Source organism: Anabrus simplex, chromosome 10 (genome assembly GCF_040414725.1).
Source record: "Anabrus simplex isolate iqAnaSimp1 chromosome 10, ASM4041472v1, whole genome shotgun sequence".
Classification (NCBI taxonomy): Eukaryota; Metazoa; Arthropoda; class Insecta; order Orthoptera; family Tettigoniidae; genus Anabrus; species Anabrus simplex.
Genome location: NC_090274.1, coordinates 74,813,453 through 74,828,877, shown reverse-complemented (window position 1 = coordinate 74,828,877; position 15,425 = coordinate 74,813,453). Strand labels below are relative to the sequence as shown.

Below are 15,425 nucleotides of genomic sequence, written 5' to 3'. Positions count from 1 at the left end.
ATTCAATACGGAACAATAATGAAGTTTTTAACTTTAAATAATAAGCTTGTTTCGGTATTCCTCCCAGGGTCTGTTGCATGACGATAGAGGTGTATCTTTTGCTGCTGTAATGTATAACTACCTCCTGATATCTTTTCCTTTTGTTTCCTTGTAGGAGGAAAAGGCTGTCCAAATCTCAGACAATCAAGTTAAGATTAAGGGAGATCCCCATGCTGCAATTGCTGATCTGAGTCTCGAGGAGGTATGTGCTTTTTTCAGTAACTGATTTAGGGTGTAAAATGCGAAATGGATAAGTGTGCAACTTACATTTACAATTCTTCATTAACATAACTACATTAATTACAGTAGAATCTGTTATATGAACTTCTATGTAATTACATTTCTTCAAAGTTTATACACAGATTTAATATGATTTTTAGGTAATACTTGAAATGGTATATTTCCTACCAGGGGGACCCTGGAGTGTTTGCTGTAATGGGAAAGTACAAGGTGGACTAGTGGTGCTCTACATGTGAGAGTGTGGGGGCAGTAGAATCCCCTACCTGTCATAAAGGCCCTAGAGGCTCTCAGCTTTGGAGTGTAGGTTGGCAAATATGGTCCCACTGTCTGAGTCTGGCATTAATTCCACTTGTGTTAGGCTCCCCACTTTCATCTTTCCTATCCAGTCTCCTTTTCTGAATTCCTATACTTTTCTGACTCAATTTTTATTAGGTTTGCAATACTTAGGTTGTCTTCCATTTTCATGCCCTTCATGGTCTTTGCCTTTTGCCAATACTTTGGTTATATTATTTGAAAAAACAAGTATAAATATCTGCCTAGTCAATACAAAAGTTCATTCACAATTCAGAATTGTAAAAACATGATAAAACAACAGTACAAGTTTCGGCCTCATTAGGCCATCTTCAGTTGTCTAGAAATAACTTAAAATTAACGAATTGAAAATTGCAAACCATGAGTAGAATTTACATCCATATGATATATTTTAAACATAAAATAGCCGAGTGCTAAAATATCATTAGATGAAATAGCCCCTTGATGTAGTGTGGTGAATTCAGAATGAGTCTGACTTTGATCAGTTTATGTAGAAAATGACAATTATAATGAAAAGTTTCTTCTGTTCCTTAAAATATTCACAGTAAATTCCTTAAAATTGTTCTTCCACCTTATATAAAAACGTCTAGAATGTTAAAGTTCACAAACTTAGATTAAATTAATTTTAATGCCAGTCAGACAGTTGAGTAGAAAATTATATTCCATCAGGTTATGTTGCAAGACACAAAATCTAGAAGGAAACAAAAGAAAATACTTAGTTGAATATGAAAATGAGGGAAGCAAAATGTATGGGTAGAACCATATAGACAGAAACATACATAAAACTCACTTTCAGTAGCTCAGTGTTTGTGTCATTTGACGTATGTACACTGGCTAAATTGACATTAATTCAGTAATATGCTCGTACTTGTGTGAGTGTGAGCAATGTAATTGGCAGAGGGGATTGCGGGATGGGAGGGATAATGTCAGCAGGCATGTAATATGGTGATGACAATAAATCAAACTTATTGTAAAAATTTTGTAGTATAAGACATTGACTTTCTGAAATTTCATTGAGGTTGGAGGCTGTATTAAATCTTTGATCTAAGTGAATATGGATTTCTTGCTTGATATTGAGTAATTTGCTTTTCTGTAAGATCTTCATTGTGTTCATGTCATTTTGAGTGGATGTATAGGACTGATTGAATTCTTACGTGTGTTCACTCATGGTAGAGAATTTATTGCATCTTTTTGCACTGACATGTTCTCAGTAGCAGGTATTAAAATTCTTACATGTTGGACCTATATAACTTGCCCGGCAGTGATTGCATTCATTCTATAGACACCTGAATTGAAAAAAACTATTATTAATGACATTTTTTTTTGTAGAGTAATCTAGCAATGTTTTTAGCCAACACTTAAAAATTCAGGAACAAACATGTATGGCTGGGCTGAGTGGCTCAGACGGTTAAGGCGCTGGCCTTCTAACTCCAACTTGGCAGGTTCGATCCTGGCTCAGTTCGGTGGTATTTGAAGGTGCTCAAATACGTCAGCCTCGTGTCGGTAGATTTACTGGCACGTAAAAGAACTCCTGCAGGACTGAATTCCGGCACCTCGGCTACTCCGAAAACCGTAAAAGAGTCGTTAGTGTGACGTAAAACAAATAACATTATTATTATTATTAATATTATTATTATTATTATTATTATTATTATTATTATTGTTCCGAGGTATCTCTGGAACAGCAGAGGTGAAAGAAGGTGCGGGGGTGAACGGGTCTCAAACTACGAAATTAAAGTTAAGGTAAAATTTAACAAGGTTATATTTTCTTTTCAAAATCAAGAATAAGAAATAACAAATTGAACAGGTACACAGTAGCCGAAACACAATTCGAAAAGGTACAATTACAGAGATTACAGGATTTGGGCTCCTAGAGCCAGACACCCAATTCTTGAGCTATAAGCCCAACCTTACGATATACAGAAGTCAACAAAGGGGCCTAGGAGCACTTGCTCCTCTTTACACGGTAAAGCCTCCTTGAGGCATTCAACAACGCACTTTTTCAAGAAAGAGCAACTCGCTCTTAAAATTTAAGCCTATCAAAGGCCACACCAAACTCCACCATCAAGTTGTCCTCTAAGGACATAAACACAGGGGTAAAATACCCAACCTACTGAGGCCTATTAAGTAAAGAAACATGAAAATTACATGGCCTCAAAGATACCAACTTGAGAGGAGGCATACTTGCACTCCTAATACATTTTGTTTAAAACCTAATCTGGCTCTAGGCCGCTAATGCAAGGGCTAATCCCATACTAAAGAGGTGACTTATAGAAGGAACAATTTACATTACGTTAAGGAAGAAAAGTTGTGAAAATAAGTTCACCTCAAGGCAATATGAGTGGGAGCTCGAGAGGGCTAAGCACTCTCTATCCCGATTTGTAATTTAAAAAGATAGAATAGATACCAAGTGTTTTTACATTTTAAGGGAAGTTACATGGTAAAAGGCTTCGGACCTGCCCCGAGAGTTAAACTGCTGAGCTAGCAAGAAAAGAAGTTATTAAATGGCCATTACCTTGTGGATGAACTGCTGCCCGAAGAATGAGGCGCTTCCCGCCCCCTGCTACGTACTTTACACACTGAAAGATGTTACTGAAGTGGGGCAGAGACCCTAAAATCAGCAGTTTATATACTCTCGCGGAAAGTTCGAGGCGTTTCAGGAATGAGAACACCCTCCCACAAGAATTTTATTGGTTAACCAAGAAAACCCCTACACAAGATGAAGAAGAAACACATTATTGGTGGAAAATTAATTCGAGAAATTCGGGATTGGCTAAATTCAAAACAAGGGGAAAGAAAGGGTTAATATTGCCAACTTAAACCATGACTGCAAGAAATTTAACAAAGAACAAACTTATGAATTCAAATTTTCTCCAAAAACATAGTTCTTTCACTTCGCACCAGGGTGCACAATTGTAGTTCTTCAGTAGTGTCCTCTAGAAGAGAATGTTCACACTTCTTACTACAGGCAAAACAAAACTACGTCGAAAACGACCCAGTTCAGAAACTTCAAAATTTCCAAGTAGTGACATCTTCTGAGAAACTTGAAAATTAACACAGTAGATAAAGTTCAGACTTCCTCCAGCAGAGGAGTTTCAACTGGCGCAAAGTTGAATTAGCGGCATGGAGGTGTACCGCCCGGTACAGACCTCCCCCCCAAAAGTCCCTCCAGGGGTGACACATGAAATTTGTTTGATAACAAGGTCCAAGTTATGATGTTGATATGGAGATTAATTGCAGAAGCATTTATAAAAATTTTCTATTTTTGGTTTGATCCAGTTTCAAAATTCTTTATAGTTAATGCTGATGTAATGTCTTTTTGTTTGTAGAAGTTGAATTCAGAAGGAAAAACTTTAAATTCTTGAAAGAGAAGAAAATTTTCTAAGTCCACCAGATATTGCAGTAAAATCCAAAAAAAAAAGGTAGTAATGTTGAACTGGAATGTTCATATAGCTGGATATGTACTTAAAACATTGATATGTTTGACGGCCAGACCAGTCGCCGCTGCTTGAGTTCAGAGGAGGCCGCTCGGACTCCTCAAGTACCCTGAGATATCGCTCGCCCGCACTATGAGAGGAGTAGTGGAGTTGAAGCATGCCGCGCCCGCGGCGAACATGCAGGTCGCGGGCCAGTGACAGGTTGTGCGCCGCACGTCAGCCTTGGCCGGGAGGAGGACTCCGGCTCGCCGTACACAGGTTGGCCTCACTGGAGAAGGGCGGGCCCGTACCCTGCCTCAGGAGCGGTACGGCGCCGCGCTGCTGCGGGGGCACTGAAACATTAAAGCTCGGCGGCAGAATTTTTTTTGACCAGAATGATTTTTTTGAAGGCACATACATTGTGGCGAGGTTGAGGGGTCAGCGGCGTGGAGAAATTTATTTAACTTGAAAGCCACTGTGTGTTATGTTAGCAGGAGACGGGAGCGTGGTAATGGCCATGGTAAGGACAGGATGGCAGTTCAACTGATCGGGGGAGGTTTACAATAAATAATTACACACAAGGAAACAGATTCCAAGGGCAGAAGGCCTTAAAAGTGAAACCCCTCAAGAAAAATATAACCTTCCTATTTCTTTCAAAATTATATAACGCAAGTTAACACAGAAATTACACCGGTTTCACCTGTGACAGGTGAACCCTAAATATCCTCTCGGTGGCTGGATTGCTTAACAATAAGGTAACGGGAGTAAGGAAATCCAGAATGATACACGGCCCATGAAATCTGGGGGCAAGGTTGCCCGCGGGAACATAATTCTTGACCATCACCTGGTCACCTACCTTCAAATTGGTGGGTCTCCGTCCACGATCATATCTTTCCGTAACCTTTTCATGAGACACCTTAAGATTGGCTTTAGCCTTCTTCCAAAGATCTTTAATATTATCTGGATCTATTGTCTCGGGTAGAATGTCAGTCAGAGACCAGAGGTTATAGAGCGGCGTGTTGGGAACGAACGTGAACATCAAAGAAGCTGGAGTAAACTTATGAGATTCATGAACCGCCGAATTCAAAGCAAAAGCTAACCAATGCAGGGACGTGTCCCACCTAGAATGATCTTCATGATGATAGGCAATAAGCGCGGACCTGAGATTACGATTAACCCGTTCAGCCAAAGATGGTTGCGTATAATAAGCAGAAGTTGTCACATGAGAGATGGACAGGTCAAAACAGAATTTACGGAAAAGATTAGATGTGAAAGCCTTAGCATTATCAGACACAATATATTGACACGGACCAAAAGAAGCAAAAATTGAATTTAGGCAAGTAATGGTGGACTGAGCGGTAGCCAGCTTAGTCGGAAATAACCAGGAAAATCTGGTAAAACCATCTACACATACCAAGATGAACTTGTTGGCATTTCCCTTCGACTGGGGGAAGGGTCCTACATAATCAATATACAGGCGTTCCATAGGGCGCGACGCTTGATGAGAAGACAAAAGGCCTACCTTGGTGGACACGGTGGGTTTACTAAGCAAACAAGATTTACAAGCCTTTACTAGTTCACAGATTTCACCATCCATACCCTTCCAGATGAACCTTTCACGAATCTTTTCACGAGTTTTAAAGATTCCAAGATGCCCCCCTAATGGGGTCTCATGATAGTACTTGAAGATCATAGGTACAAGAACAGCTGGAACGACAACCTTCATCATCTTATCATGCCTCGACGGGCAACATAGAACACCATTCCTCAGTACATAAGGGACAACATGTTCCCCAGAAGAAAGGGTTTCCATTATCGGAGCCAGCGTCGGATCTTCACGTTGATATTTCTCAATGTCCCTAAAGAGCATGGGAGCATCTGTTAAGATGGCATTAACCTCAGATAGTATGGACTCGGGAGGTGATGAACTATCGACCGGTTCATGGGTCTCGACATCGCTGGAAAACATACGGCTGAGTCCGTCTGCAACGACATTTTCAGTGCCTCTGAAATGCCTAACCTCAAATTGGAAGGCAGAAATTCGGATGGCCCAACGGGCTATACGACCAGTACGACGCGGTCTACCTAAGACCCAGCTCAAGGCTTGATTATCTGTCTCCAGGTTGAATTTGACATGTTCCAGATAGAGACGGAACTTTTCTGAGGCAAATAAGACTGCCAAACCTTCGAGCTCATAGATGGAATACTTGGCTTCTTGAGCCGATAGAGTCCTAGATGCATAGGCGATGGGTCGCCTCCCTAGTTCAGTCTCTTGAAGAAGGACTGCAGCTACCGCCGACGATGACGCGTCGGTTTGGACGATGAATTTCTTCGAGAAATCAGGCATAGCAAGGACAGGGGCATTACAGAGAGCTAATTTAAGATCTTCAAAAGCGGCTTGTTGAGAAGGTCCCCACTCAAATTTGATGCCTTTCCTACGAAGAAGGTTCAAGTGCGCCGCTCTATTCGCGAAGTTAGGAATAAACTTCCTGAAGAAATTCACCATAGCAATGAACCTGGCGACACCTTTGATGTCCTTGGGAGGTTTAAAATCACGGATGGCCTGTGTTCTAGAATGATCGACCGCAACACCATCAGGTGACACAATATGCTCTAGGAATGACATGGAGGGCTTAGCGAAGGCAACCTTGGACAACTTAACAGTTAATCCAGCCTTACGAAGGTGATTGAGAACTTCTCGCATATGATCTAGATGTTCTTCAAAAGTCTCCGAAAATACGACGACATCATCCAGGTAGTGATACAAGTACTCAAATTTGATGTCGGAGAAGACCCTATCTAGCAGTCTAGTGAGTACAGCCGCTCCCGTGGGGAGCCCGAAAGGCACGCGGTTGTATTCATACAAATTCCAATCCGTGGCAAACGCTGTAAGATGTTTAGACTCTTCGGCAAGGGGAATTTGATTATAAGCCTGATTCAGGTCCAAGATAGTAAAGAACTTGGCCTTACGAAACCATGAAAAACAAGAATGAAGATCAGGAAGGGGCACAGATTGTAACACCACCTTCCGATTGAGAGCCCTATAATCAATGACAGGCCTGAAGCCACCTTGGGGTTTCGGGACTAGAAAAATAGGCGAAGAATACGCCGACTTAGAGGGCCTAATAATACCATCCTTCAACATCTGATCGATGATTTCTTTCAGAGCCTTCATTTTAGGTGGAGATAGCCTATAAGGTGGAAAACGGACCGGAATCGAATCCGTGACCTCAATTTTGTATTCAATAAGGTCAGTAACACCAAGAGTATCAGAGAACACTTCTGGAAACGACTGACACAACTTACGAATACTATCAGCCTGCTCCTCAGGTAGATGTCTAAGGTCTAACAACATCTCATCCTGGGTAGGCGAAATAGAGGAACATGATACAGAATTACACTTCAGTAATGGGATTTTACAATTAGACGCAAATTTGAAAGTGCACGACCTACTCTGAAGGTCGAGCACTAGACCGGAGTGAGAAATGAAGTCAGCTCCCAATATAATGGGGCAAGACAAATGCTTGGCCACAAACAATTTAACTTACCATGTAAATTTAAAAATACGAATTTTGACATTTAAAGAGCCTAAAATTTCTAATGGAGAAGAATTAGCCGAAACATATTGGACCGAAGACGAACAATAGTCAGGAAACTTACAAACAGATATCAATTTTGAATACCATTCGGCCGAAATAATAGAACAAACACTGCCTGAATCTAATAGGGCTGTTATAGGCTCATTATTTAACTCAATTTTGAGAAAAGGCACAGGTGCAGGGGCATCCGCCGCAATCCTAAGACATTCTTTGGGGCATTCAAAAAATGAATTTGAAGACTGAATTTTCCCTGAATTTTGAACCTTTTTACCAGGGGCTGAGCCTTGGGAAGCAGAATTAGTCGACTCAGCCGAAGCCGCTAGTCACTTATTATTAGTGACATTGGTGGAAGTTGCACCAGAAGTTGAGCAGGAGGGGGTGCTATTTGAATTTGGGCAATTCTTGGCGATATGTGAGAAAGCCCCACAATTAAAACAGCCTTGTGATGAACCAGCTCCATTATTTGCCCTACTAGGTTTGATCAATGGACATTTATTGCGAAGATGGTCAGACGACCCGCAAGCATAACATTTACGAGGTGTGACTGGTCGGCGAGGTGGAGGCCAAGGATTACTAAAAGAAGGAGGGGGTTCTTTCACGACACGCAAGGAATCGGCGTATCTAACTCCTTCCGCTGAGACGGCCAATGCTTCAAGTTCCGAGAAGGTTTGCGGGCACGCCGCGAAACACAAGTATGACCTATAAGATGGTGAAATACCTTCCACAATAGCTTGTACAATCTGATCCTCAGGAAAGTGAAGAGCAAACACCCTAGTATAGAACTTAATATCTTGGATGAAATCTGCCAAGTTTTCATCCAAGCGCTGTACACGATAATAGTACTTCTGAATAAGTGAAGACCTGGCCCTAGCCGGAATGAAGTTAGCTAGCAAGTGGGCGTGGAAGTCTTCAACAGATGATTGCTCGGCAATGGCTCTTACTATTTTGTCTGAGAGAATACCAATTGCATAGGGATAGATGATTTGCAAAATCTGACATGGGGAAAGAGAAAAAACAAGAGCATGGTCCTGAAACTCAACTAAAAACCTTAAAAATGAAATTACTTCGCTGGTGGTATTAACAGAATCTGAGCAACATTGCTAATGGATGAGGCAAGCTGCTGAACCCAGGTGATATAGTAGGTAAAGGTTTAAGTGGCAAAGAAGTTAATTCAGAACGTACATTATTCAACGAGGTACGGCGTTCAGACTCGTTGTCCAATGGGGCAGAGGTTGTTTGAGCTGCAACGGTTTTCCTATTGACTTCTCCCTTAGGAGTTTCTTCCTCACTACCTACATTTACCGTGGTGGGTTGATCAGTTTTGGGAGGAACTTCCCCAGTTAACAATTATGTAACTTTACTGGACAGTTCAGAAAGATTTTCAAGAACCATACTAGCTTCCTTCCTCTGAACGTCATTCAACTTCAGAGACAACAGATCGTTAACTCTATTAGAAAAATGAAATAACCTGGCTTGCACACGTTTAATTTGATTAGGAGAAGGATCATTTTCTTCAAAAAAACTAACTACAGATGCTAGCTCAGTAGTATTGTCAGTGATCGTGGAAAGAGAGTCGTCAATTCCTTTCTCTCCCAAAGTGGGGATGGAAATGGGCAAATCAAGGGACTCTCTAAGCTTATTTGTATCTACCGCAACCGTGCCTCCAGATTGCAAATTTCTAATAGTTAACTCATAGATCAACCCCTCCTTGCGCAAATATTTAAGATGGAGAACATCGCGAGGGCCGTGCATGATGACAGAACAATTTTGAAAAAGGAAAAAGTAAAAATTCCAGCAACTGAGAAAATAGTTAGAGTTGTAATCAAGGCAATGTTTAGCCGTCAAAAGGGGCTAAATTGAGACCCATTCAACCACGCTCTGCTACCACTTGTTCCGAGGTATCTGTGGATCAGCAGAGGTGAAAGAAGGTGCGGGGGTGAACGGGTCTCAAACTACAAAATTAAAGTTAATGTAAAATTTAACAAGGTTATATTTTCTTTTCAAAATCAAGAATAAGAAATAACAAATTGAACAGGTACACAGTAGCCGAAACACAATTCGAAAAGGTACAATTACAGAGATTACAGGATTTGGGCTCCTAGAGCCAGACACCCAATTCTTGAGCTATAAGCCCAACCTTACGATATACAAAAGTCAACAAAGGGGCAGAAGACCCCAAACATGCCTAGGAGCACTTGCTCCTCTTTACACGGTAAAGCCTCCTCGAGGCATTCAACAACGCACTTTTTCATGAAAGAGCAACTCGCTCTTAAAATTTAAGCCTATCAAAGGCCACACCAAACTCCACCATCAAGTTGTCCTCTAAGGACATAAACACAGGGGTAAAATACCCAACCTACTGAGGCCTATTAAGTAAAGAAACATGAAAATTACATGGCCTCAAAGATACCAACTTGAGAGGAGGCATACTTGCACTCCTAATACATTTTGTTTAAAACCTAATCTGGCTCTAGGCCGCTAATGCAAGGGCTAATCCCATACTAAAGAGGTGACTTATAGAAGGAACAATTTACATTACGTTAAGGAAGAAAAGTTGTGAAAATAAGTTCACCTCAAGGCAATATGAGTGGGAGCTCGAGAGGGTTAAGCACTCTCTATCCCGATTTGTAATTTAAAAAGATAGAATAGATACCAAGTGTTTTTACATTTTAAGGGAAGTTACATGGTAAAAGGCTTCGGACCTGCCCCGAGAGTTAAACTGCTGAGCTAGCAAGAAAAGAAGTTATTAAATGGCCATTACCTTGTGGATGAACTGCTGCCCGAAGAATGAGGCGCTTCCCGCCCCCTGCTACGTACTTTACACACTGAAAGATGTTACTGAAGTGGGGCAGAGACCCTAAAATCAGCAGTTTATATACTCTCGCGGAAAGTTCGAGGCGTTTCAGGAATGAGAACACCCGCCCACAAGAATTTTATTGGTTAACCAAGAAAACCCCTACACAAGATGAAGAAGAAACACATTATTGGTGGAAAATTAATTCGAGAAATTCGGGATTGGCTAAATTCAAAACAAGGGGAAAGAAAGGGTTAATATTGCCAACTTAAACCATGACTGCAAGAAATTTAACAAAGAACAAACTTATGAATTCAAATTTTCTCCAAAAACATAGTTCTTTCACTTCGCACCAAGGTGCACAATTGTAGTTCTTCAGTAGTGTCCTCTAGAAGAGAATGTTCACACTTCTTACTACAGGCAAAACAAAACTACGTCGAAAACGACCCAGTTCAGAAACTTCAAAATTTCCAAGTAGTGACATCTTCTGAGAAACTTGAAAATTAACACAGTAGATAAAGTTCAGACTTCCTCCAGCAGAGGAGTTTCAACTGGCGCAAAGTTAGAATTAGCGGCGTGGAGGTGTACCGCCCGGTACAATTATTATTATTATTATTATTATTATTATTATTATTATTATTATTATTATTATTATTATTATTTAAGTCTAAGAATTTCATTTTTGTCCGTATTGAACTGAGAATGGAAGATAGGAAACTTAAAATGGTCCACCTTTTCAATACAAAAATGTTATAGTTTATTTATAACATATATTTATTAATACTTGGAACTAGTTTCGATGCTGTTTGGCGTCATCTTCAGCCAAAATGTGGGAAATAGGCTAGCATGTAGACATTTATATTACACAAGGCATTACATTAAACAATACACATCTTACGAGGAGATAAAAACAGGGACGAATATAGAAACAAATGAATCGTTGAGAAAGCAAAAGTTATACATATTAAAAATAATCTTAACCACACATCTTGCAGTGCGAAAATATTCGCCTTGGATGATTCCTGTATACAAAACATACGTGCACACATTTCTGAAGAGCCAGCAGGTAGGAAAAAGCAAAGTGAAACCTTAAAAGTTCTTCTGAGAAGAGTTCATCATTTTTTCTATGTTCCGACTAACTAATGAAGTCTCCCTTGAGTTCCTGATAAACATACACAACAGGAAATTCTCCTTCACTCTCAACAGTAGCTATAAAGACCAACGGTAAATTGCATTTTAAATATTGTGCAGAGACGTGAAAGCATGATCTTGAACATGATATAACTTCTTCATTTAACCCAATTTTTTTACACAAGGTGTTACATTAAACAATACACATCTTACGAGGAGATAAAAACAGGGACGAATATAGAAAAATGAATCGTTGAGAAAGCAAAAGTTATACATATTAAAAATAACCTTAACCACACATCTTGCAGTGCGAAAATATTTGCCTTGAATGATTCCTGAATACAAAACACATGCGCACACACTTCTGAAGAGCCAGCAGGCAGGAAAAAGTAAGGTGAAACCTTAAGGGTTCTTCTGAGAAGAGTTCATAATTTTTTCTATGTTCCGACTAACTAATGAAGTCTCCCTTGAGTTCCTGATAAGCATACACAACAGGAAATTCTCCTTCACTCTCAACAATAGCTATAAAGACCAACGGTAAATTGTATTTTAAATACTGTGCAGAGACGTGAAAGCATGATCTTGAACATGATATAACTTCTTCATTTAATCACCTTTTGAAAGTCTCTCTCTATATTACATAGTTTCATTAACACCACCATTCTGTAGATGCACAAAATAATCTTGTAATCTTCACAGGTCCGGTATTCAGCTCAACAAGAATATAAAATTGGTATTAAGGAAGACGTTTTTTGAGAGTTTGGAGGTTGACTGTGCCATTGAACATGTATGCGAATATACCTATGAAAAACACCATTGATTTAGTTTGGGAAAATTTGAATAAATTTAGTACTCTTGGTATGTTAGAAATTGAAGAATACATAACAATCTTAAGTTTTGTCCTACAGAACATTTTTTACATTTTCAGTGACTACATATCTCCGTAAAACAGGTTCCCTATTGGTTCACCAGCATTGGGTATACTTGCAGGTATTTATACAGACCTCTTAGAAAAAACCAAGAGTATTAATAAATACAAAGTTATTTGTCACTGATACAAATGTGTGTATAGTATATTCACAATCATTGATCAACAGAAAACAGACAAAAGAAACACTTCAGGTTTTCTCAACTCTTTAGACCCATACATTAAATTTAGATTAGAGTCGAAAGTTGACAAATCTTTGAATTATTTAGACCTTAAAATCACCAGGAATCACAACTGTCTTCATTATGATATCTATAGAAAGCCCACTTAGAAAATTAATATCATAAAACAGGAATGCTGTCACCCTAATTCTCATAAGAAAACTTCCTTTTTCTCTTTGATACATACAATCTTAATTATTCTGTTTTCTAAGTATAATTATAAGAAAGATACTAATACCGTCTGTAAAATAGCTTTAAAAAAAGCTTGTAATAATAATAATAATAATAATTTTATTTGCTTTACGTCCCACTAACTACTCATTTACGGTTTTCGGAGACACCGAGGTGCCGGAATTTTTTCCCGCAGGAGTTTTTTTACGTGCCAGTAAATCTACCGAAATGAGGCTGACGTATTTGAGCCCCTTCAAATACCACCGGATTGAGCCAGGATTGAACCTGCCAAGTTGGGGTCAGAAGGCCAGCACTTCAACTGTCTGAGCCATTCAGCCCGGCAAAAAAAAACGAAAGGCTTGTAACACAAACTTCGTGAATATAATCATCACCAAGGTGAAAAATACATTCGTCACCACCTTTAAGAAAGATACCATCGACAATAATGAGCAGAATACTTTACAGCCGGGCTGAGTGGCTCAGACGGTTGAGGCACTGGCCTTCTGACCCCAGCTTGGCAGGTTCGATCCTGGCTCAGTCTGGTAGTATTTGAAGGTGCCCAAATATGTCAGCCTCGTGTCGGTAGATTTACTGGCATAAAAGTACTCCTGCAGGACTAAATTCTGGCACCTTGGAATCTCCGAAAACCGTAAAAGGATTTAGTCGGGTATTAAGGAAATAAAATTATTATTGAATACTTTACATTTACATACAACAGTAACAAAATAATTCTATTTGCTACTCATAATGTTTTTAGGAAACGTAGGGCCAATTGCAGAAACTGTATTTAGTCGATGTTTACAGTTAAACAATGTCTAAGTATGGTTGACACATTGCAAAGATGTTATTAATCACTTTGACACTGTCTAAAACCAATGTTCCATCGGCCATATTTAAACTGCCGATAACAATGTTTAACCTAAAATTGGGAGTGAATCACAATCAGAGGTTATAAGCCATGAAACATATTATACAAGGGGCAGTCCAGTAACTGTCAGCTTGACTATAATTCTTGGCAAGCAATATATTTTATTATATTTGGGATAATTTCCCTGGAATTATGGGTAACTTCGACTACATCCATATCATATCAGAATAACTTCTCCCGATTGTCAGAGGGCTGTCACATGCATCAGCCGGGGCAGATTCAGATATTACATTTACTGCCAAGCATGCACACATAATAATGACACTTAAAAGTAGGTTGTGTGTGTGGGTGGTTTTTCTTAATGATTATGGTCATGCTAATTTAGGTATGGTAAGTTTTTGGCAACTATGAGATAGGAAAAGGCAAGGACTGGGAAGGAAGAGCCATGGGGATAAAGCAGCCCCAATATTTGCCTGATGTAAACATGGAACAACAGGAAACAATCTTCAGGGCTGCCAGTGGTGTGTTTTGAAAATATTGCTATACCTATATGGCCCGTACAACTCATTTGGTTACAAAGTACTATAATTTCATCTTCCGTTTGCAGAATCTATTGAGATTACGCTAAGTATAACAACACTATAAACAAAGCTACCCTTCCTCATATGGTGGTGTGTCGCTTTAGTGTTGAAAATATTATGCGATTTTATTTCCACTGAATACGACATTCTTATCTGTGAGCAAGTCATGCTCATGCTGAGCCATATTTGAGTGATGTGTAGGAAGATGACAGCTGACTAACGTTTGGCTCACACACTGACAAAATTCATTGGTTGTGACAAACAAAGAGTAGCATGGAAGATACTTCAATTTCCATTTTCGAACCAATATTGAAACTTTAAATGACGTCTATCTAAACACCAGCTGAATATTGTTAATGCAATGGAAGATCGTGCTCGACTTAGATGTTGTTTAGGTAGACATTGTCTAAAGCTTTAAACTAATCATTGTTTCTGCAATCGGCCCATAATCTTCAAGTTTCTTTTAAGACCGTTAATACCATTAATGTTCATTAACAAGGGTCAGTCCCACATCAGTCTCTTGTACATATTTTCAGGGCCCATTTTATTTTGCCAATCCTCCATTGTATGGCCCTTTTCCTAATTAGTTGTATATTACATTTTTTGTTCATTTCCAGTTCTTATATTTTTAAATGGAAAGATAAAGTAATGATATTTTTATCCTGCACACATGGCATTTATTTTTGGCTTTGTCTTTATTTATCTATTTTTGTTCATGTTACTTCTTTGAGAAACTTTTGTTCATTTACTTTCCATATTTCTTACTTATAGCCTGCTGTCAACATTAAGGATGAAATATTCATAGAAGAAAACAAGTAAGTACAGCTTTGCTTAATTAAATTTTGCACCCTAAACCGTACACAGTATTTACCTATTCACTAGCTGCCTCTATGGATGAGTGTTAGTGTGCCTGTCTCTAGATACAAACATCTGAGTTCAAATCCGGCACACTTAGTTAGATTTTTGAAGCTTCGAAATGAAATTCATTCAGCACTGTGTTAGCAAGTAAAAATATCTAGTGACACACGTGGTGTTTACCTGACGAAATTCATTAAAACACAGACGTGGATGCCCGAGAGAGATTCGGTGTACTCCAGTGTCTAGTATGCCCTTGTTAAACTTGAT

At 39.3% G+C, this 15,425-nt stretch overlaps 1 protein-coding gene across 1 annotated transcript in view; it reads left to right on the top strand.

The window, feature by feature from the left end:
- The window catches only part of LOC136882105 (uncharacterized), a 30,592-nt gene extending 15,473 nt beyond the window's left edge, over window positions 1-15,119 (top strand). The window contains exons 3-4 of the mRNA XM_068229340.1: window positions 155-241; window positions 15,072-15,119. Coding sequence (XP_068085441.1) covers window positions 155-241; window positions 15,072-15,119 — 135 coding nt within the window. The remainder of the gene's footprint in view (window positions 1-154; window positions 242-15,071) is intronic.
- The last annotated feature ends 306 nt before the right edge of the window (window positions 15,120-15,425 follow it).